Source organism: Penicillium arizonense, assembly GCF_001773325.1.
Source record: "Penicillium arizonense strain CBS 141311 chromosome Unknown PENARI_contig003, whole genome shotgun sequence".
NCBI classification, from domain to species: Eukaryota; Fungi; Ascomycota; class Eurotiomycetes; order Eurotiales; family Aspergillaceae; genus Penicillium; species Penicillium arizonense.
This window is the reverse complement of record NW_019173280.1, coordinates 267,116-289,874: the sequence shown is the minus strand read 5'-3', so window position 1 is coordinate 289,874 and position 22,759 is coordinate 267,116. Positions and strand designations below refer to the sequence as shown.

Here is a 22,759-nt window from a genome sequence, read left to right as displayed (position 1 = left end):
AAGAAATTGCTTTGTACACTGCCCGGCATGACGAAGCATAAAACTCAGCCATCCAATATGTTCCATCATGAGACCGAGCCTGTTTGGCAAAAGAACCCACGCCAAGCGTACTAAATGCGTGAATGGCGCTGTTGGGTGAGATGGGATGTTAGTCTTCCCGCCCCACTCGATAGCCGTCCAAGGGTGAACTCGCATTTTGTACTCTGTCTTCACATTGTATAGTAACTCGCATGTTTTGATTCACCGATTGCAACATCATTAAGCTCCAGAGTTCAACTTCCACTCACACTGGGATATTTGTACGAGGAATGCCATATCTGATTATTTGAATGCGGCATTTGTGCTACAGGCCCAGAACCAAGCTCCACTCTTTCCACCTAGCACGGCTTCATTCTGTCTCGACGAGTTTTGTATAAACCATTGCTTGAAAGTGCATAGATCTTTGAATCTTCCGCAACATGAATCCAATACGCCACTCGCGCTTCACCGTACGCAGCCCCGGGGTTTGTTGGGCCGCTCTACGCCCCTTCAGCAGCATCCGTCCTACACGAGCTTGTCATAAAGAGCCTTCTTCGAATGTTCCGCAGGAAGGAAAGACCTGCAAAAGCCAGAGCCCTATTACAAACCCCTCATCAACCCCCCTGTCAACACTCCGTCTCCCATTCTGGACCTGCAAATCTACTTGGCGCCGAGCAGGAATCAACACTCTCCGCTGTCTGGTAGGTTGTACAACTGGCGATTTCGCTGCATTATGGATTCTTCAAACCTACTACCCAGAACTGGGCATGAGCAGCATCATGGCCATGTCGAGTGAGCCCCCTTCGCTATATCCAGATATTCCGCTTATAATGTGACCCCTGCTAACAATCGACTCAGTGGCGTCTGGTATCACGACTTCCATCATCCTCGAGACAGTCCTGCTCCATCGTGGGGCTGACCAGCTTCCTTGGGTAAGGGCTACTCGTACTGCTATGGGTATGAGCATGGTTTCGATGTTGGCCATGGAGATTGCGGAAAATGCTGTCGATTATCATTTGACGGGTGGATTGGTTGCTTTTGGCGATCCGAAGTTCTGGTTGGCCGCCGTTGTCTCGATGGGGGCTGGGTATTTGGCGCCTTTGCCTTATAACTATCTGCGTTTGAGAAAGTATGGGAAAGCGTGTCATTAGTTGTGGTGTGGCTGGGTATGTGCCCTGTATGCTGTATTGGACTATTTTCAAAAGCTTTGTATACTAGCTTCATAGCGTATTATTACTTCTTTTGGATATTATCGCGGATAATATTTGATTCTCTATCTCTCTATCAGTTTAGGTTCATCTTCCTTTTTCGTTCATCTAGTAATCCCGTCTAAGACCTGGTACTTTTCTTGCCACGGGAATTCCACTCTCATGTATCATACGGGGTCACAGGAATCACCGATCCACGCCTCCCCGCAAAAGCCTTTCCAAACTCCCGCGATTGCAGCCAGGAAGCGGAACGCTCGTGATGTACTGAAACAAGCCACTGACCCCCAGCTTGTATTCACGAAGCATGTAACGACCCAACTTCGCCTTGGGAAAAATGGAGGCATGAATAAAAGAAACAACAAACTCCACCCATGCCAAACACCCATCTGCTCTTGTTATCCATGGCGCTCTTCGGAACTCGATAGTCCGTTTGGCATTGCAGCGGCCTCCTCGGAAACTCAAGAGAGGACAAAATTTCCAAGCAGAGTATTTGAAACTGTTGTTCTTGACCTGAACGAGATTATCAGTGGTTTTACATTCACGGATGCAATCCCAACACTCAGTCAATGAGTTTTCTTCAAGAGATGCACTCACCCAGCTATTCCGTGGATGGAGCAGCCGGGGTGTCTCGTCGAGCCATTGGGGAAGGACATCAATAGCATATTCAAAATAGATTATGCAGATATCGAGAAAAAGGCAGTTCGTCACCTTGCCCAAGGCGGGGAAATTCATCAGCTGTGAGTAGGTTTTCGAACTCGATTCCTAGCTTATACCAAGTTTCCATCCTTGTTTTGGATGAGGTCTAAACGATGCTGAACACCAAGGCTTTGTCAAAAGGCGAAAGAAAGGTGATTTTGACCAAGAAAAAGTCGAAGTAAATTATAAATGTTTTGGTCTGAAGAGTAAGACTCACTAACTGAGTGATTTGCCTGACACCAAATATTCGTCTTGCTATACGCTTTCAATTTCCGTCGGCGTGTCCTCCCCTCGAATACCACGCCACCACTCACTTTGCCGGACAAGCTCTCCATCTTCTCCACCTAGCAGTGTCCAATACTTCTTCAAAAACCACACTTTAGCTTCCCAACTGCGGACATCCCACGGTGTACCTGTCGAAGCAAACCCAGTGGACTGATCTCGATCCCTCCTCCCCACGCCTGCCCCTCCCCAGCATACCAAGCCAGTCAGAAGATCGAGAAAGAACTGATCCTCGTCAAATTCTTCTAGATGTTGGTGCCTGATGAGGTTCTTCCTCAATGTCGGAAAGGGGAGAATATCAATATATGGATGGTGCTCGACGGTAATCTGCTCACTGCTGGGTCTCAGATCCGGCTTCAGCGCCTTGAAGATTCCCTTCACCGTGCCAATGGTATTTGCTTCAATGGGATGATCAGACTTCGCGCCGGAGCGGTAAAACGGCGAGCGACAATCTTCAGCACATATCATCTCCTGGGTAATACCAATATGCATCCCCAGATTGAACAATGCTGCGATTGTGCACACCGTTTCGAGCCGAAGGGTATTGACATATGGATCTGCTATACGTGCAGTCGGTGTGAAACTCAAAAGTCGGAAACCTCTCAGGGTAAATGGATCCGGGCCTTGTGTTCGTATTTGGATGTGTGGAATAGAGCAGCCACAATCTATGTTCGTTGTCCAGTATGGGTCTGAGCTGTCATTGTGTTTTTCGCACATCACAACTGAAGGATCGACGTGGGTTATGGCTATGGGATCCGACACTCCCGTTGTAGATTGGGTGCCGAATGACCGTAAAAAGAGTGCTGTGGTGTCCCATGGACTTAGTGATGGTGGTGTATTGTTCTCTGATTGTAAGGTATGTGTTGCAGATCCCCATATGCTTGGCACTGTTGAGGTGCCGTCGGACTGTGAAATAGTTGCCGTGGAGTCCCACGTACTCAATGCTGACCAGTTATCCTCGAAATGTGGGACAATGTGATGGAAATCCTGAGTCCCTGAGGTTAGACTGGGAGCGTATATGACTGAAGTATCATAAATTGATGGGTCTTGTGTAGTGATATATGATCCCTCAGTTATAGTCGCTTGAGATGTAGCTGTGCTCACAGCTAGTATTTCTTCAACAGAACCACGTTGCGAGGCTTCGAGTGCCTCGAGATGGTTTAGGCGCTCACGAAGCTTTTCCCCTAAGCAAATAATCAGTACTCGAACTCTCAGAGACTACCAAGCGTAAGCTCACGATATTTTTTCTGAGCCTTGATATTCTGTTGTCGTCTCTTCTCCGGATCGCGACGGACGGGTTTTCGTTTCTCCTTTGCCACGCTTTCACTCTGTTGCACGTCCCCTTGAGTCAGGGATGACATCGTATCAAAGAGCCAAATTTGGTCGAGAAATATGTTGGCGTAATGAGAAGCCCAAGTCTGGCCGATCGATCGAGGCGAGTAAAAGAAGATGAGGTGTGGTCAGAATAAGCTCCAAGGCTGTGAAATGGGTACGTCAGCAACAGCCAAATACAAGCACGTTGGAGATCAATTGTCGGCACGGACTTCGATTAACGCTTGAGGATAACTCTCAATAGACTTGTCCCACGAATATACAAGATTTGGTACTTGGTATAAGTTATATCTTTGAATCGTCAGGTTTGTGCTTTGTAGAATCCAACGCCAAATTCCCCACGATATCCACACTCAGTCGCCACTAGTCCTACTCTGGTAACTCAATACAAGGGACTACAAGTCTCGCTTACAGAGCGGATCGAAATCACCTCTTTAAATTGTCTAGGAATTTTGCCAAGACACTTGTCTACGCCCTTCATTTCTTCCCAAATATTTGTCTCACTTCACTCAACTTCCTCATTGCACCCCTGTGCACACCAATTATCACCATGTCTCAACCAGATGTTTCCATAGCGAATGACTCGTCCTCGGACGACGAGTCATTCCACCACCCTTCTTGGCCTGAACGCTGGACTCATCCGGAGTTTATGATTCTCACGATGAACGCCGAGCACGCTGGATTCAGCAGCCCTGGTGGAAAGACGATGATCGTACATCGGTGAACTTTATAGGCAACTTTAAGTGGCCTTGGGGTTTTATTATTTATCGCACTGTCTATACCCCTGAATCAGATGAAGTGTGGACCTTTTGTCTCGATAAGATTACCCGTTATATCCATTGGGAGATCGATCACATCGATGGAAAGCGGTACGCGGGCTAAGACCCTTTCCCCGAAACTATTATTAAGGAGACATATAAGAGCGTCATTCTTGAAGATCGAGAGCGCTGGGACGGGGCGTCATCGGACCAGATCCGTGCAGAGTTCAACGCACATTTAGAATCATTAGGGGTTGAAGTCGGAGATGATGTACCTCGGTTTACGGCATGTCTTGTTATTGACAGAAACTGCTTGCAATCGATTATGCGGGCTTACGATAACCCTGAGGTTCAGAGGGGTGGGAGTACGATGGGCATGGTTAGTAGGATGGGGTTCGTGGGAATAATTGATCCTAGCTATTCGGAGAGTAATAGCTATTGCGCCAACCTCTATCGGGGATTCATGAGAGTACAAATTGATAGTCTCTATGACCTAGCGGCTCGTCAACTCACTTGCTTCTCCATGCATGAGATTTGTCCGTCAGTTGGTCTAGGGAAGGTTCCTGTTTACGATGGCGGCGGAGGATATGAAGATGATGAATGAGTTCCAGAACAAAGTTATGAATATTACTTGGAAGAAACAATATATTGATTGCTTCTGTGATAGACCTTGTGGTGTTCTTGCACTTACATCAACAAGAAAGAATATCAATTGAGAGGATGAACGGATTCACATCAGACCTCGGGAGGAAGGAAATACAACGTGATTTCGTTAGATGAAGAGAATTGCTCGATGTAAACTTTTCCTTACCCAGCGCAGACCTCCTTGGTAATAGGTATTAAAGATCCGGAACCCAGGTCACGAGAAGACTACCATTTGGGGGTGTTCGAATGCCGAGAGACGGACAGTGGTATACGCTCCTTGAAGTTTGGGTCTTGCACCAGGTAGGCACATGGACGCATTATCTGACGCACAAAATCAACTGGGTGAAAATGCCGAGGTAGCCCTAGATAAAATTTAAAGCTTCTGAACACCTCTGTCCCGTAGCATATCAAGCACCCACCGAATCTCCTCAGCCACAACATCAGGTCTGATAAGATGAACATTATGCCCACAGTCTGGCAAATAAACAAAATGAGTTCTCGAAGAAAGCCGCAACTGTTCCTCACTTAGCCTCCTTGCAGCTACCTCCCACCCATCCAACAATTTCCGAAACGTCCTCTGCTGCGCTGTCGTCCCATTACCCGCTTCGACGCCCTTCTCAAAGATCCGTTCATACTCCGTCACACTTTTGCAAAGTATCACGCTCAAAGGCTTATCACCTAAAGCCTGTCGTTCAAACTGCTTCTTCTCGCCAAGTGTCTGGCAAACTTCCACAGCAGAATTTGCTTCTGCCTCTCCGGTAACAGCACCACGCGCCATCTCCATAGCCCTTTGCCGCCATTGATCTCGGGTTAGAACTGAGTCTGCTCGCAAGCCTGTGATCTGGGATAACTTGAGGTCACCTAGTACGGCGGCAATATTCGGATCCGGGACTTGGAAGAAATCGAGGTTGTTCTCGGTTGCGGTTTCGAAGAGAACCATTCCACAGACTCTTTCTGGGTGGAGATGTAGATATTCTCTTGCGACGAGACCACCGTAGGAATGGGCGGCTAGGATTATTGGACCTTGTTGTTGAGTTGCTTGGAGAAGGCTGTGTAATTCTATTGCGGATGCAACTCCCGTGATGCGATTCGGTCCGCTTTCGCTTTTTCCTAGACCTGAGCGGTCGTATAGGAGTATTTGGGCGAATTGGGATACTAGTGGTTCTAGAGCTGTGTAGCTGGAGGCGACATCGCCTGATCCTGGGATGATTACCACTAGAGGATCATCGGGGCCTCGCGGGGTACCAGTGATTGAGTAGGAGAGCCGGTGTGTCCCGATTGAAATCATCGAGGTCTCCATCTTGGCTGATCGGGCTGGCTGATTTGGAGATTCCAGGACTTGATGTTGAGGTATGAGGGGGCTGAAGGGACCAAAGCGGGGCAACGGATTAGCCCTAAGAATACCGAGTAAATTATATAGCCGATGAATCACTTGGTACTTTGATAATTAGAGGTAAAAATATTGGATTTCATATCTACGTATACGAGTACGATTGGGATGATAATTGGCATTGATTTTGTTTGAGCTAGATACCTGACAGTCTTAGCGATAGAGTTACTGTGGCAAGTATGAATCAAGGCCAAGGGGCAGGGAAACATTCGCAGAGTCGCCCGGTAATTGCTACCGGGGCTATCTGAACTGAGCATCGAAAATCGACGGGTGAGACGCTTGTAAATTTCTTGAACAGAAAAATACTGGGCGATCATCGTCGTATCCGTCTGAAAGTCACGCTCTGTAGGAATACTGAGGTGGCAATGACGAGGGATCAGACCCAGGGCTGTCCTTCGACCGACGTACCGGTGCTCTTCTGGCAGTTAAGCGAAGCCAAGAATGAGCATCCGAAAAGTCCTGGTTTCACCGATCCAAAGTTCTGATCGGCATGGAAGAAACTGGCGGGCAGACTCTGTTGGAAAGAACCCTGGTAGCTATTGCGGACATTGTTTCTCCGAGTGATAGGAGAATGAATCTGTTGGAGATTGCCCTGAGACGTATTTTATACGAGGGTGTTCACTCAGTCGTAGTTACCGCCGACCTGGCTGGCGAAAGCAGTGGAGACACTGCGAGCGTCATCGTCATCGTGAATGTTCTGACCGGGTGCACCGCGGGTCACGCGAATGCTGGCTGAGCTACCTCCGAAGATGCTTCCATTGTCGGGAACTCCAGCTCTGTAAGGCTCGCGTCCACCAGACTCCACATAGCGCTTCAGACGGTCAGATTGGCTCAAACTGGGCTGCTTGTTCATGTCGTTGATGCTGAGGCCAGCGAGGCTGACACCGCCTTGGTCAACGCTACGTCCATCAACAATGCTGCTGGTGACGTCGGACTCAGTGGCAGCGACGGACTCTCCAGCCACACTTGGAGCCCCCTTCGCTCGGCCACCGTTTGCACGGCGACCACCAGAGACGGAAGGCCAGCCATCGCCGAAGTTTTGGAACATAGGCGGGTAACCAGAGGGAAGACCAACGCCACCAAGAGCAGATGAGTGAACTGAAGACACATCGTCGGGGATATAGCCGACCACAGATCCAGAGTCATGATACTCATTGCGATGGCCGTTGCGCCCATTGACAGCGCTGTTGGGGGCATTGCTAGCCTGGCTGAAAGACATCTGGAAGCGCTGGGGGCCTCTGTAGGCTTGCTTGGGACGGCTGAATTGGATCAAAGACTCTTGAAGGTTGGACAAGGGTCCTTCGACGAGACAGTGTCGTTCCTTGAAGTGCTGCAGAAGGCAGTTCCACAGGGGATGCTTAGAGAGAACCTTAGGGTTTCCGAGGATGACCAGACCGAAACGAGCACGAGTAAGGGCGACATTGAGACGACGAGGATCGCTCAGGAAACCGATACCTTGGTGGTCGTTGGAACGCACACAAGATAGAATGATGTAATCCTTCTCTCGGCCCTGGAAGGCATCGACAGATGCGACCTCAATCTCCTTGTAGTGCTCCTTCTTGAAGGTACCATTTGCCTGCATCGAGCTAACAATGTAGCTACGCTGTCCCTCGTAGGGAGTAATGATACCGATGTCCTTGGGCTGCACACCTGCCTTGAAGAAACGGGTAACAATTTTCTCAACATTGGTTGCTTCGGTACGGTTCAGGTACGAGGTTCCCGAGGCGGAGATTTCTTCGTTGCCCAGGTTGGACCAGAACATCATGGGGTCATCAATGATGGGCCAGGGGAAGTCCACATCACGGCGAACACGATCAGCAATAGTGATACCGTTCTGCAGAGAGCCCTCGTAGAACATGTTCGAGGGGAACTCCGAAAGACACGGGTGCATGCGGTACTGAACGTTCAAACGGATAGGAGAGCAGCCCAAAATAACGAGACGCTCGAACAGAGACTGGTTCAAGCCAGCCTTAGCGGCCTTCTTGTTCATGATAACAGGGCCAAGCTGCTGGTGATCACCAACCAGAACAACTTGCTTGCAACCAAGAACCAACGGGATCATGCACTCCGGCTCGGCGGATTGGGTAGACTCGTCAATCAGAACAGTACGGAACTTGCCCTTGGAGAGACGAGGATCGCCTGCACCCACACAAGTACAGCAGATGACATCCGCGTTGGTGAGAATTTCGCGCTCGGCAGACCGGGTAAGTTGCTTCAGGCGCTTTTCGTCCTGGCTAGACAACTCACCGAGTTCAGCCTTAAGCTGGTTGAGCTTTACCAGTTCAATGTTGCTGTCGTTCATGCGAACCTGCTCGTGCAGTGAAAGGAAACCAACGGCAGACTCTACATCCTCACGGGATTTGGCAGTGACACGGACAGTCTTGAGACCTGTTCGGTGGATACGTTCGCAAAGCTGGTCAACCGCAACGTTGGATGGAGCGCAAACCAACACTTGACCTCCGTTGATCTTGGCAAGGTGATAAATGATGGTGGCTGAGGTGACGGTCTTACCAGTTCCAGGTGGACCCTGGATCAGACTGAGGGGGCGCTGCAGAACACTCTTCACTGCGTTAATCTGACTGCCGTTCAGATCAGGCAGACCAGGAACACTGAATTTCTTCGGGATCTGTGTCTTCATGGGAGCAGCCGCAACTTCATGACCAAGAAGGCGATGGAAGATGTAACCAGAGACACTCATCTCATCAACGGCAAATGTCTTCATGGCGCATTGCATGCGGTCGAAGGAAGTGGATTTCCAGACATAGTCTGCCATGAAGTTGTGAGTGCATTCGGTTGGAACTGACTTGTGATCGCCCTTGGCGCGCAATTCAATGGTCACCTCATCAGATTGGTTGTTAGGAATTTTGATAACGTATCCAACTCCTTCCCACTTGGGACGCAGTTCACCGTTGTACTTGAGGCGCATCTCATCACCAACAGCCAGCTTCACATCTCCCAGCTCGAGCTTGGGCAGGACAAAGCTAGCAAGATGCTTGTTGTTAAGACCGAGATCCCAGCGCACGATCAATCCGTCTTGAGATTGGGATTCCTTCAACTTGCGGTCGTAATCAGCCTCGATCTTAACGAGTGGTCCAAATATGTTCTGGTACTGGAAGGCATCATCGTAGCGAAGTAGAACTGGGGCAGGCTCGTCATCTACTGCGGTGGCTTTCTCAAGATCCTCGAGGGTCGCATTGCTGTTCTCCTTCCACATTTCTTCCAATTTGGCAATAACCTGTGGGCTGAGGTGGCGGGCTCGGAGTTGTTCTTGATCAGTGGGCGCTCCCACCAACCAGGGGAGGAAAGAGCGGTCCTCGATAAGTGGCTGCCAGCGTGAAGTGTCCCAGTTCATGTCCTTGGAGGAAGGCATAGAGGCACAGGGCTGACGACAAAGAAGCACAACCACTGTATCTGATTTGGCGGGGATGAATCCAAGCAAGAACACATTCTTGGTGCCACAGTTGTAGCATTCGAGGATGGTATCACCCAACGAGGATGCCGGGTGAAGCTGAACTTCTTTATGGCGAGCGCGGACAAGGTGGTTGACAATATGGGACGAGGAGGTGTTTCCACGAGCACTGCAGAACCATTTGTTACATGAAAGACATTTGACGACGCTGCTGGGGTTATGGATGCCGCAGTATCTATTAAATCTTAGTAAAATCTCATATAAAGAAGAGAGGCGAGACTCACGCGCATGCATGGACAGGAAGCTCTATTTCTTCATCGCCATGTCCTTGGTTCTTCTGGTTCCCATTCACTGGCGCACCCACTGTGCTTTCCATATCGTCGTCTTCAAAGGTATCGGAGCCTTCATCTTCGTCGTCGTGAAGCCTCGGCCTTGCGCGGCCAAGTGCAGTCTGGTCATGCTCATCAATCTCCACTCCCGTTGAGGGATCTTCCGGCCGATAGCTCATTATGAATGCTGATCTGGGAAGTTGGCGGTGATAGGTTCGGAGTGAAAGAAGCGCGAAAGCAAAACAAAAACTGAAAAACTGAAAGCGCAAGCGAAAGCAAGAAAAGGAGTTGAAAGTCGTAAGCAATAAAAGAGCGTAGAGGACAATCCGGTCGTCCTTGGAGGGTTGCAGTCAGGGCCGGAGGGGTAGAGGAGCGGGGTGAGAACTAGACATGTAAGCATTAGCAATATATCATCAGAAAGTCTGTGTGATCTCATACATCAAGCTCTCTCGAACAAAAGAGAGGTGAGGTTGTCTAGATGAGAAGCCCTCCGCAACCCAGATTCTTTATCGGTGCGATCCCACTCCGGCTACGCAGACGAGCCAAAGACGCAGCCCCGGAGTTAAGAAAAAAAAAGTTACCCGCCTCTCACTTCAACATTCTCCAACTCGACAAAATGCTGGTAAGTACCCATCGCATGGAAATTTGACATTATACTCATTGTCTACAGCGCCGTCAAACCCGCGAACGTCGCGATTATCTCTACCGGAGAGCTCTGCTGCTCCGCGATGCCTCCATTGCTGAGAAAAGAGCCCAGCTGAAAGCTTCATTGGCTTCTGGAAAGCCTTTGGATCCCACGATTGCAGACGATAAGGCTCTTCGAGCGGACTTCAAATATGACGAATCAAAAGACGACACTGAGATGGACATCGACGACGAATACGTTTTAACATCCGGAATTATCGATCCCCGTCCTCTGGTCACCACTTCTCGCTCCCCCTCTGCTCGCCTCGGTGCCTTCGCAAAGGAAATCCGTCTTCTTCTCCCCACTGCTATCCGTCTCAACCGTGGAACCCTCGTTCTGGGAGATATGGTCTCCAGCGCAACCTCCGCCGCCTTGACAGACATGCTCCTCCTCCACGAGCACCGTGGTACTCCCACCGCCCTCACCATTTCACATCTCCCCCACGGCCCGACTGCCAGCTTCTCCCTTCACAACGTCGTTCTGCGCGCAGATATCCCGAATTCTGCTCGTGGTACCGTGTCGGAGAGCTACCCGCACCTGGTCTTTGAGGGTTTCACCACTAAGCTGGGTGCCCGTGTTGTTCAGATCCTGAAGCATCTCTTCCCGCCCCGTGAGACTGGCAAGGTCGGCAACCGTGTTGTCAGCTTTGTGAACAAGGATGATAACATCGAGGTGCGCCACCATGTCTTTGTCAAGACTGGATACCGCGATGTGGAGCTGGCCGAGGTTGGCCCACGCATGACTATGCGCCTGTTCGAAATCCGTGGAGGCACCTTGGAGAAGGGCTCTAGCGGTGATGTTGAGTGGGCCCTTACTCAATACACAAGAACCAGTAAGAAGAAGGATTACCTGTAATCTTTCATATTCGCATCACTTCAATGTCTGTGGCGTGGGTGGTCAAAAAGACAGAACCTTACATCGTCAAATTGATGATCGACTGGCGTATCTGGTGTTAAAGGGCAATTAGAAGGGTTCTTTCTTGTGTTATTGTCTTTATACCCTGTTTAAATGATGTGGATCATATATTTTGATCCCAAAATGGAATGCAACGCATCAAATCTACACCACAACGCTAATTGACGGTAAATCGACTGGCAAAACTAGCTACCTTGGACGGTTTAAGTTCCCAAGGGAGCCATGTCGACGTCACGTGCACGTATACTTTGTAGCTCGACCTTGATTGGCCGTGTTTAGGCGTATAGGATGGTTTACTGGAATGTTAGTGATTGGAAAACACGAGCCTAAATGATGAACCCGAGGCACTCGAAAAAGGGCAAAAAAGAGTGGCAAAAGAGAGGCCAATATAGGGTGAAAACTTTCTGTAAACAGTATACTCGCTTCGAGAGTTTCATGTAGAGACCGTTCAATACTTCATGGCACCACAATTATGACCCCTGTTGTACCTTTTTAACCCCAAAGGCTGTAAGCTAGTAATATCATTCTTCGTGGAGGCTATGTAAATACTTCATGAGTGGCACTATACCAGCACTTTAATCATGGCCTGGGTTGCGGCTCCATCGCCCTCCTGATCAGACTCCTTCGCGATGAAATCTCCATCCCCAAGCTCCATTTCCTCGGACTTCTCACCACTGGCGCCACTATCTGCCTATTCTCCGTTGCCGTAGCGCTCTTCCTCTTCCTCGCCCTCGAGATCGATCATCGCTTCCACTGAGGTATCGCTTTTTCCCTGCTCAGCCAAGGCATTGGTTCCAGTCTTGTCATCCGCTGCACGAGTATCCATGTTCTGCGAACCCATCATGAAGCTGCCGAGAATACTTCTGTGTTCCTCAAGGAAGAACCAACCAGCATGTTCCGGCAAAGATTTTCCATCAGCATCCTTCTTGGGTGGTAGGATCTTTCCATCAGCCCGGTCTTCCCATTCCTTGCCAGTATGAATCTTGAAGTGCATCTTAAAGATGTTGACAGCGAGCTGGACGCTGTTTCTCGGTGGGGTCAGGACCTCGACGGAGGATTTGCCGGTACGGCTGAATTTGATGTATGTTGAGTACATGTGTGGCTCAGAAAGTGATTCGTAGACCTTGAATTGATCAGTAATGGTTCTTTACTGCCACTGTAATGGTGGTCATCACTTACTGTCAGCTGGCACTTTTCTCTCGCCGTGGTTGATGGTTGAGCTCTGCGGAACATGGTGGCACTGTAGAGGGTTCCCGTGAAGCTGTCAAAGTATTCTTGACGCACCGCTGAAAGGTTCAAATAAACGTTAGCTTGATATTTGATATGATGGCGGAGCAGTACTTACCTCTTCTTTTGCCTCTGGGTTTGATGAATGGATCAACTATAATATATCAATATCAGTGCATTCGCCGACCGGATTTCAACAGAGTAAGAGCAAAAAATACCGATAGGACGTTTTGGGGCCTTTGGCTTAGCCTGAGACTTGGCAACCTTGTTGAGTGTCTTGGGTACTTTTGCCTTCTTTGCCGCCGCCTTGACGATATTCTTCAAAAGGTAAAGTCCCTCACCCTTGGGCCGGCGAGTTAGGGATAAAAGCGAGTCATCAAGCCAATCGTAGCTGACGATCTTGATCCCGAGCTTGTTCGCATCCTTCACTGTATTCGGTTCTTAGCTCAATACTTCGACGGGGTTTCGCGATGACACAAACATACCTGGCTCGACATTTTGCTTGAAGGCTTCTTCCGTTGTGATCAAATGAGTGACGCGAGGATTGACGTCCCGGCTGAACTCTCCCCCATTTGCTCGTATCCACTGCGGAATCTTCTCGCCGATGCCACCCTCAAACTTGCCTGTGATTGCGGCATGAATGCGCGCAAATGTCTTCCCCATTGTGGAGATCAGCCAAAGCTGGTGGATTTGTTGGATATTTTCGTGAGCGTTCTGGGTCTCTGCTGCTTGAAGGACTGGTGCTGAGGGCGAAAAGTCCTCGAAAATGTATATTGAAGGCGAGGCCCAGATGTATTGCAAAGAGAACTTTTCAGCTTCTCCGAATAATTCCTGGGATCTGTATGCCCGGTTTATTGGAGGAAAGCAAATAACTGTTCGCCAAGGGTGGAGGTAGAGAGAGTAAGTAGGATGCTAGGCATCACCGATCGATCCTGATGGAAGGAAGAGTCAGAAAAGCCCCTTGGGGCAATATCAGATCAAGTGAAAGTGAACGAAGGCGAAGAAGGACGCAGACGGCCTCAGTATTCTTCGAGAATATGGAGTCGATATGAAACACGCCTAGAAGAGGCAATCCCAATAGGGACTGAGAAGACTGAGACGACTGTCTCCAGTCGCTGCTGGTCTGCCTGTGGTTCTAGTTGGTTGAGATTTTGCGATAGCGACGGTGGTTCGATGCACGAAGTAGAACGGCGAAGAAAGACTATGTTGGAAGGTACTAAGGGACATATTGGTACAAGAACAATGAGGATTGGGGTTTCCACTGGTATATGATCAAACCAGCGCAAGTGAGAGTGGACTGAAAAGATATAAAAACCGAAATGGCTGATGGTGTATTCATCTAAAGCATAGATTCATGATGCATTGAAAATGAAGTAAGGAATTGAGGCCGAAAAAAAATATACCGAGAAATGAAAAGTATGGTTCCTTAATCATTGCCGAATGCTTTTGGCTGCCTTCACAAAGGCCCGGATTTTCTCCAAATCTTGGGAGCCGTTGGTCTCGACGCCTGAGCTGACATCCAGAGCAACTACTTTCTGGCTAGACTGGCCCAGCTTCTTCACGGTCTCGACCACGTTGTCCGGATTCAAGCCGCCAGCCAAAATGACGCGCAGTCCGTCGTCACTATCGAGAGACTTTTTCACACCGGATTCTTCCAGCAGCTCACCGGAGCCTCCCGCACCGGAATCCAACAAGGGAAGAGTGTGGTATGCGCGGCGTGCGATGCCAATGTCGCCGGGAGCGAATTTGCGGATGACGGGGACTGGGATCAAGCTGGCCCATTCCAGTGGCTCAGAGCCATGCAGTTGCACAACGTCGAGTCCCAACTTTTGTTGTTGGGAAAGGACATATGACAGCGGTTGGTCCATGAAAACACCCACAAGAAGTGCGCGGGAAGGATGACGCAAGACATTAGTAGAGTGGTCGAACCATTCCAGTGGCGTAGCTTTTGTTGATTGCTGTGATGGGACATTGGCTGGACGGGGTGTCGACTTGATAACCTGGGAAATGCGAAGGGCCACATCATCTTGGACAAGACGCGAACGGCCTTGAACCATGATGATGCCAATGAGGTCTGCACCCGCTTGAATGGCGGCGACAGCTGCTTCTTCGGTACGAGTACCACAAATCTTGACCAATGGAGAGCTCGAGACACCGCCAAGATCTTTGTCGGAACCACCGAGAAGCTCCGCGACGAAAGCAGAGGTATTTTGGGCCCGCATTAAAGCCTCGCCAACAAGAATTGCCTTGACACCTTCTTTCTTATATGATTCCACATCCTTGGGTCCCAGGATTCCACTGAGAGCACACACAATTGTGCTCTCAGGGACCTGGTCCATCAAGCGACTTGTGGTTCCGAGGTCAACTTCGAAGCTCGTCAGATCTCTGTTGTTGACGCCAATCACTTGGGAACCAAGATCAACGGCAATCTTCATTTCCTCGGGTGTATTCACTTCAACCAGAGGTTCCATGCCAAGACTGCGAGAGTAATGATACAGTCTGGCCAAGAGCTCGATGTCCAACATCTTCACAATAAGTAGAACAGTATCAGCACCGGCCAGGCGTGCTTCCAAGATCTGATATTCGTCGAATACGAACTCCTTTCGGAGAACTGCCGGTCGGTTAGTAAGTCCTTCCAAGCTCTGACGGACAGCCCGCAAGTCATCAATGGTGCCCTTGAACCATTCTGGCTCTGTGAGGACAGAGATGACGCTAGCTCCAGCCTTGGCATACTCTCTTGCCTGGGCAGGAGCGCACACATCGGCCGAGATGATACCCTTTGAGGGTGATGCACGCTTGATCTCCGCCATCAGGGAGAGTGGATAGTCCGATTGCCTCAATCGTGCAGGGAATGAAATTTGAGGGGGTGCAATGTTTAGGTCGTATGCAGCCTGTAGAGCCTCCGGGCGCAATGCAGGGACCTTCTTCTGCTCGGCAACAGCATTTCTGCGGTGGGCATAGATCTTGTCCAAAATAGAGAGTTTCTTGTCCACCGGTGCTGCGGGAGTTGCGGTCTGGGGTTTGCCCCAAGTACCAGAGGTGAGAGTGAGGAAGTTCCTGAACATAGTACGTCCATACTCTGTCAAAATACTCTCGGGGTGGAATTGAACGCCCTCCACGGTGAGCTCCTTGTGCCTCACACCCATAATAACGTTCTTGCCGCTGCCATCCTCCAATTCAGCCCACGAGGTAACTTCCATGCACTCAGGGACGGTAGAGAGTGTTCCGGCGAGAGAGTGGTACCGAGTGACCGAGAGCGAAGTTGGCAATCCCTGGTAGACACCCTTGGCGTCATGCTTCAATACTGAGGTCTTTCCATGAAGGATTTCGCCGGTGACATCCACCTTGCCACCAAATGAAGTGATCATACACTGTTGACCCATGCAGACACCAAAGATAGGAATTTTTCCACTAAAGTATTGGATTGCAGCATTGCTGATTCCTGCATCGGTCTCTGGGTGGCCGGGGCCGGGACTGATAACCAGCTGGGTAGGCTTCTTCGCGATCAAGTCTTCAACGGTAACTTGGTCATTGCGGTAAACGGTCACGGTAGCACCTTCGAGGACCAAATACTGATAGACGTTCCACGTGAATGAGTCGTAGTTATCGATCAGGATGACATTGGAGGCGCTGGCCAATTTTGCCGCGCTGGTGGGATGGTGGGGGGAGTGGTCGACAAGGTCCGCCATAGCCACGGATGCTGAGGGATTGGGAGTTAGGAATATAGATTGGTCAAAATGGTCTTCCACAGAACCCTAGACTCCTTGCAAATCAGACCAGAAATGTTCCTGTCGCATGGACGTGACTCAGAAAGAATATCGGGTTGAATGCCGGCGCTCACCGCCTGGCATTAAGTCCAAATAGGCTACGGAGAACAATTGCGGCCATAAGCTATGAGCATTTCTTTACTTCTATTGATGTTGCTTTGGGAACAAGAGTTCAAAAAGTGAATAGAAATGTTAATATTTAGTTTGACAATTCATGAAGGGAAAATCTTGTCTGAATCATCACAGTATCAACAGTTACATATTATTGTCATAGTGGCCGCAATAGTCGCCCGTACAACCAGTCGGCACCTGATTGTTGACCCAGTCGCGCTGAATATTCTTTTGAAGCTCCCTCTCAAGTCAAGAGCTTCCCACGCTCCCCCTCCACCCTTTTCTTTACCCTCTCGTGCCCTTCCGTGGTGTCGCCTCGCTCTTCCCTTTCTTTCTATCCTATGATGATCTAATTGCCCCAAATGGCTCCCGTCCCGGAGGCCTATTTCCCGTCCCTGGACAAGTGCTTCTCCGGGGACGTTCAACTCTTGTGCGTCTGCTTTGGTCCGACGATAATATACGCATATGCTAACACGCTGCAGATCCTGGAAAAGAGCTTTTCTTTACACCCTCGACCCTGAAGGCCATGCCGATGGAGGCGCTATCAACGCCTTTCTTTCACACCCCGACAGCATTCGCCTGCTTTCCGAGAGCTTGAAACCGTTTCCTTCCCCTTCAGCGAAATCCAAATCCGAATTCGATTCCAAAACTGCTGCTATTCACGTCGAGACCAATGGCCAAAGCTCCTTCAATCTTCAGGAAATCAAAGCCGACGCTTTGTGGTTGAGCGAAAAGGCTGGGATCGACGAGATCGCTGCTCTTCGGATCGCTGTGCTGGAATGGCAGGACCGCCCAGCGACGCGCCTCAACCTCGGCTTCTCTAGCGAGGAGGCGACGAGTCTACAAAGCGCGACTGGAACCGAGAATTTTCGTGGCTCTTTGGCCGGCCCCCACCTGGCCGCTGTTCTGAGCCAGACAGGCCGAGGCGAGGGCATCTCGTCATTTGACACAGAGGAGCAGAGACGTCTGCGGTTGCGTGAGTTGTATCTTTATGAGGCAACTCATGTATTGAAAACACTTCGCAAACTACTTACTCTGTCCTTGCATGATTTTATTCCGGACAATGGCTCAACTTCATCAGCCAGCTCGAAGCGCAAGCTCGCTTTGCAAAAGCTGGGGGCCACTATTTTCCAGCCCAAATCGTCAGGTGCAGGATTGAACCAATTCGTCCAGGAATCCATCACCTCAATACGCAGTCGGTTGACGGCTTTGGGGCGTGATGGTGGTTGGCTGAGTGCAGCAGAGAGCAATGAGGAGATTGAAGGCATCTGGAGAACAAGCATTGTGGAAGAAGTTGTTCACATCTTGCAACTTGTGTTCCACCAGCTTTCGGCCTCGGTGGAAATCCCAACAGCAGACCTCCTGCTGTCCTGGCTTGAGCTCATGACCGAATATGGCTTCTTACAGACACAGCAAGTGGTAAGTGTCAGAATTATAATGTGTAAGCTTGCATACTAACACGCTTGTAGCCTTGTCAGCAACCAGAGGAAGTGCTGCTGCCCCTCCAAGCTTTCGCATCACTTACCACATTGGCCTTCCTTAAGATCCCCGAAGTCATTGAGTCGCTCACGAGTCGCAAGTATTCCGGATACTCGTCGCAACCGTACTTCTTATCCAAACAGAAGCTTTCCAAAATCAATGAAACCTTCCTCGGTGTGTGCGAGGATGTCGTCCTTGCAAATCCAGCAGTACTTTCGTGGGGCTTAATTCTCCATACTATCGCAGAATTGGCAACCGAAGACAAGGAGACCAGAGAGCAGGTGCAGCTTAACACAGCCATCGATTCGTTCCAATCGAACACGCAACACGCAGGATCATCCCAAGGCCTAGAACACTCGCTTTGGGAAGACTTGTTGGACTGTGCCCGAACCCCGATACACACTGCCGAGGAATCGATCGTTATCTTAACATCCGATCCAGTCAAAGAATCGGTTTTCAATACCATCACTATCCTCTCTTCAAAGATCGGATCAATGTCAGCAGTCGACGATGGCCTGACAGCCCGGTGGATCCGCTTGTGCCTCATTGACTCCATCCGACTTGCAATTATGTATCTGGAGTATACAGATGTTGTGGAATCCGTGCTGGCAATTCTGGATGACGATGACAGTGGCTTTTTAAGGGACTTGGATTCTTTAGGGCCCGCCAGTGATCCCAAGTGTGTATTTGCCAAAGACCGCTTTCTGATGGACAGCATCTTCAATGTCGCACGGTCACGTTTCCCTTATGAAACTTCACCTTTTCTGCGACTTTGTCGGGTTCTTGTTAGTGGACACAGTTGGAATGAGGATGGCTTGCCAGAGATCCTAGACGAGGTGGAAAACATGCAGTCCTTCACGCAGATCATGCAGCCCCATTTCCAAGGCTATGCAACCATTCGAGAGGACGAGGACGCAAACTTTGTGGCTTTGCTTCAACCCCTCCCAATGTTCGAGGTTGCATCTCGCCATCAACATTCCGAGAGAGCATCAAGCAATGCTTTAGTTGTCAGTGGCTCTTCTCAACTTCCCACTCAAACAATTGGCCAGGTCATTTCTGATTCGAAACCAGCGGTCATCAAGTGGGTACATCAATACTCCTGCTTGAGTTTCTTGGGGAGCTGGCTTGAAGAATGGAGCGAAAATGGTGGACAGTCGCCTGGATGGACCGATGACACAGGCACGGATATCATTGCGCTCTTGACAGAACTGATAGCCAATTCTAAGACTTCAAGTACCGAAGCGACCAGTGGCAAGCGAATTTTGGAATTGGCTAGCGATGGGCTGTCTAAGCAGGGCGACATCATATCAGTGGTCTTCGACATTTTCGAGCGCAACCTGCAGAATATTGGCTCTCGAGGAGACCCAACCAAATGTTCAAGTGCAGCCATGGCATGCTTAGGCTTCATGAAAGCCCTTATCAAGGTCCTTCCCAGCCGCGTATGGCCATTCCTCGGACGCAGCAGTTTCATTGGGTCCGACGGTAAAGGTGGCATGATGAGCGCAATTATCTCAGCGATGGAGGTTCCCTCTGGTGAATATCCGTTCCTGGTCAGCTGCGTCGATTTCGTCGAAGCAGTCGTCGATGATGCGGCATCCCGAGCAGTGTTGCGGAAGAGCCCGAGCAGTGTGTCAAGTAAATCGTCAATTGCGTCTGATTGGAGTGCGGGTATTCCTTCTCATGTCATGAGAAACATTTTGTTGAATTTCACCCGTGTGATGGTCGAGATCTTCAACAGCAACGGAAGCTGGAGGTTCAACCTACCTGAACAAAGGTTCAAGGTCAACTCCATGCTTGCTGCATCGTTTGAACGCGTTTTGTACTATGCTTATGGGATCAATGACAGTCCCAAGCTGGATTCGAAGGTTACCGGTGTCTTTTCTACCTCAGCAGCTTACATCCTGGATGCGCTGCGACCTCAGTCGACAACGGACCTGACTTTCAACCCAATTCTCCGATTGATCACTGAAGGTCTTCAAGCTCCTCCCACACTCCACCTTCGATACCTCAACCTAGTCGAAAACCAGGTCAATTCAACACTGCGGCTTTGTATCAGACTTGTGCAGGCAGCGCAACTGGCTGAGAAGCCTACCTCCCTTCTGGAGGAACAGTTGTTCAAGGCGAGCCCGGTTCTTGTCAAGCTCTATGCCCTGCACGATGCATTCAAATTACCGGTTGTGTCGATGCTCGAGATTTTGGTCTCCAGCGCTGCTTCAATTCCAGACAACGAGCCACCATCCCTTGTTGGCCACCTTGGGGCCGAGTCCTCCTGCCTGTTCCTTGACGTATTATCACAGCTTGACAAGCCTTTGGGTGATACATCCTTGCAACTCGCAATATGGCAGCTTCTGTCAACATTCGTCAGCAAGCGCCAGCAGTGGCTTGCAGTGTTCATTTTGACGGGAGCATCTCCTCGTCAGACTCTGAAGAAGGAGGTCTCTTCCGATGGACTAAGAATGCGAAGTGCGCCTTTCCTGCAGATGGCGCTCGAGAAGTTGTCCCACATCGACCAACTGGAGCCACAGGTGGCTTTGGCCTTGCTCGAATTTGTCTCTCGTGCACAAGAAAACTGGCCGTGGGCCACTCCTCATCTCGGCAAACATCCCCAGTTCTTCACTAGCATTATCAACCACGTCTCAAAGTTGAAGATCGCCAAATTACCCGTGGCGGACCAAATCCATAGCACACGGATAGCGGCTGTTGTCGCGGACCTTTGCGCTGTCTACATGCATTCTGCAAAGGAAGTGAACGACCGAAGCTTTATCAAAACTATGATTCCATTGATATCTTGGTTTTCTCATGGCGCGGTTGAAGTTTCCGCTTACAATTCGTCGTTGCATGCCAACTTGAAGAAGAACTTCGAGAATCGATACTCGGGTTGCAAAATTGACGACTTCAAGAGAACATTCCTCGAAGCTCGTACTCTTGGACAAGATTACTACTACGACTTGAGTATGGCAGAGAAGCTGCTATCCTACGACTTTGCCTGGGCTGGAAGCCGAAACCGTGGGTTTGCCGATGAGTTCCAGCGCGCCAATATCAACCTGTCTCTTGTCGAGGCACAGGTGGTAAGTCTTTGGTCTAATAACACTAACATGCATCGCCGTGTCTAACTGGATATAGGATCTTCTCAACAGTTGGAAGTTCTTTGCCATCGAGCATTGCAGGGACTTCATGCCCGATCACGAAATCCGAAAGTCAATGGCAATTGTTGCGCAAAACTGCCTAATCGCCAATACCGAAAGCAGTGCTTCCGAGGCCATCTTTGAAAGAATCAAGCAAAGGCGCGTTGACTTCGCCCAAGCTCTCCTCCAGCTGCTCGTTGAGGTGGGTGCCAGAGGTGCCGAGGTCTTCCAGCTACTTGAAATCGCCTGGAATGCACTGCGAGCCCGGCACCCGACGTATGAAGATGCTCTGATCCATGACGACACAGATTATTTCCGGTCTCTCCTGAATGTGCTATTCCTTGCCCTTCAGTTCCACCTGGACGGTCCCTCTCGCGCGGCCCCCGAGGTCATCAACAAGAAGGCCGAGGTTTCGTCGGATCTGACGGTTATCGTGGAAATTGTAAAGACGATTGTGGCACAGGGCTTCAGAACTCTCACCACGTATTTGCACGACGAGCCTGAAAAGTGCACAACAAAGGACTTTTCCATCATCATTGCCATTCTCCAGACGGTCTTGCAAGTGAAGAACGCCGATCGCCTGTATGAGCATATCGTGTACCACATTGAGGAGAACGAGACTGTTCGCCATGCAACAACGCTCTTCTCTTGGGCCGATCAACTAGCCGCGGCAGGTGACCCTGTTTACGCCCAACACAGTGTCTCGATCCTCGTCAAGATGTCAACGCTGCCCATGCTCGCAGAACACCTGGCCGTTGAGGCAGTCTTGATGAAGCTCTCTACCTGCCGTCTCACAAACCTCCTCTCCCAGACCCAAGGGTTCGGACCCTTCGATCAAGTTCCCCGCCTGTTCGCTATCTGGACTGGAGGTTTCCTTCCTCTATGCTTGAACCTCCTCTACAGTGTCATGCGCACCGCACCAGAAGTTGCCGCTTTCCTGAACCAGTTTGAAGGCCGTCTAACCCGTGCCTCGGACGCATTCTCCACCGCGCATGCGGGCGTCGCCATCGCACCATCCTCGAACTGGATAACGCTTGGCATGGCCTCCGAGGCCAATTCCCTCGCTCTGATCTCCCACATCCTGGACCGATACCGAGAGGCCGGCGCCAGTGCTGGAATTGACACTCAGGCCATTCAGGCTCTCAAGTGGGATAAGATGCAGGTCAAGGAAGATATTGAGGAACTGCTTGGCCGCCGCTCTGTTCTGCGGGCTCGCATTGTCCCAACGTGTGATAAGGAGATTGAATGGACCCGGAAGAAGCCTCTCAGCTCGTCTTCTGGGGCAGAAAACCGGTTGGAGGAGAAGGTTGTCAATCAGATGAAGGCGGCACTTGGGTGTCTCAAGGAGGATTCATGAACATGTCGTTATAGCCTTTGCTTTTT

At 50.1% G+C, this 22,759-nt stretch overlaps 8 protein-coding genes across 8 annotated transcripts; 3 read left to right on the top strand and 5 right to left on the bottom strand.

Annotated features, from left to right (window-relative positions):
- Positions 1-797: 797 nt before the first annotated feature.
- On the top strand, positions 798-1,244 carry PENARI_c003G03678 (DUF4396 domain-containing protein; the record flags this gene model as incomplete). The annotated part of the gene is made up of 3 exons (XM_022628252.1): positions 798-810; positions 877-1,137; positions 1,237-1,244. The coding sequence occupies 3 exons, from the start codon at positions 798-800 to the stop codon at positions 1,242-1,244; spliced, it is 282 nt and encodes a 93-aa protein (XP_022491702.1).
- Positions 1,245-2,177: 933 nt separating this feature from the next.
- PENARI_c003G05310 (bZIP transcription factor) lies at positions 2,178-3,565 on the bottom strand (the record flags this gene model as incomplete). Its single annotated transcript, XM_022628368.1, has 2 exons — positions 2,178-3,388; positions 3,442-3,565. 2 exons carry the CDS (start codon positions 3,563-3,565, stop codon positions 2,178-2,180), a joined length of 1,335 nt encoding a protein of 444 aa, XP_022491871.1.
- Positions 3,566-5,312: 1,747 nt separating this feature from the next.
- PENARI_c003G12514 (alpha/beta fold hydrolase) lies at positions 5,313-6,239 on the bottom strand (the record flags this gene model as incomplete). The annotated part of the gene is made up of 1 exon (XM_022628861.1): positions 5,313-6,239. One exon carries the CDS (start codon positions 6,237-6,239, stop codon positions 5,313-5,315), a length of 927 nt encoding a protein of 308 aa, XP_022491961.1.
- Positions 6,240-6,951: 712 nt separating this feature from the next.
- PENARI_c003G05761 (putative regulator of nonsense transcripts) lies at positions 6,952-10,246 on the bottom strand (the record flags this gene model as incomplete). The annotated part of the gene is made up of 2 exons (XM_022628399.1): positions 6,952-9,973; positions 10,023-10,246. The coding sequence occupies 2 exons, from the start codon at positions 10,244-10,246 to the stop codon at positions 6,952-6,954; spliced, it is 3,246 nt and encodes a 1,081-aa protein (XP_022492103.1).
- Positions 10,247-10,683: 437 nt separating this feature from the next.
- PENARI_c003G11659 (snoRNA-binding rRNA-processing protein IMP4) lies at positions 10,684-11,607 on the top strand (the record flags this gene model as incomplete). The annotated part of the gene is made up of 2 exons (XM_022628810.1): positions 10,684-10,689; positions 10,738-11,607. The coding sequence occupies 2 exons, from the start codon at positions 10,684-10,686 to the stop codon at positions 11,605-11,607; spliced, it is 876 nt and encodes a 291-aa protein (XP_022491421.1).
- Positions 11,608-12,358: 751 nt separating this feature from the next.
- Positions 12,359-13,557, bottom strand: PENARI_c003G01679 (BRCT domain protein; the record flags this gene model as incomplete). Its single annotated transcript, XM_022628114.1, has 5 exons — positions 12,359-12,790; positions 12,847-12,953; positions 13,013-13,048; positions 13,113-13,322; positions 13,380-13,557. The coding sequence occupies 5 exons, from the start codon at positions 13,555-13,557 to the stop codon at positions 12,359-12,361; spliced, it is 963 nt and encodes a 320-aa protein (XP_022491639.1).
- Positions 13,558-14,324: 767 nt separating this feature from the next.
- Positions 14,325-16,583, bottom strand: PENARI_c003G08804 (bifunctional anthranilate synthase/indole-3-glycerol-phosphate synthase; the record flags this gene model as incomplete). Its single annotated transcript, XM_022628612.1, has 1 exon — positions 14,325-16,583. One exon carries the CDS (start codon positions 16,581-16,583, stop codon positions 14,325-14,327), a length of 2,259 nt encoding a protein of 752 aa, XP_022491789.1.
- A 551-nt stretch (positions 16,584-17,134) lies between these two features.
- On the top strand, positions 17,135-22,733 carry PENARI_c003G06337 (nucleoporin; the record flags this gene model as incomplete). The annotated part of the gene is made up of 4 exons (XM_022628440.1): positions 17,135-17,202; positions 17,255-18,191; positions 18,242-21,319; positions 21,375-22,733. 4 exons carry the CDS (start codon positions 17,135-17,137, stop codon positions 22,731-22,733), a joined length of 5,442 nt encoding a protein of 1,813 aa, XP_022492112.1.
- Positions 22,734-22,759: the final 26 nt, after the last annotated feature.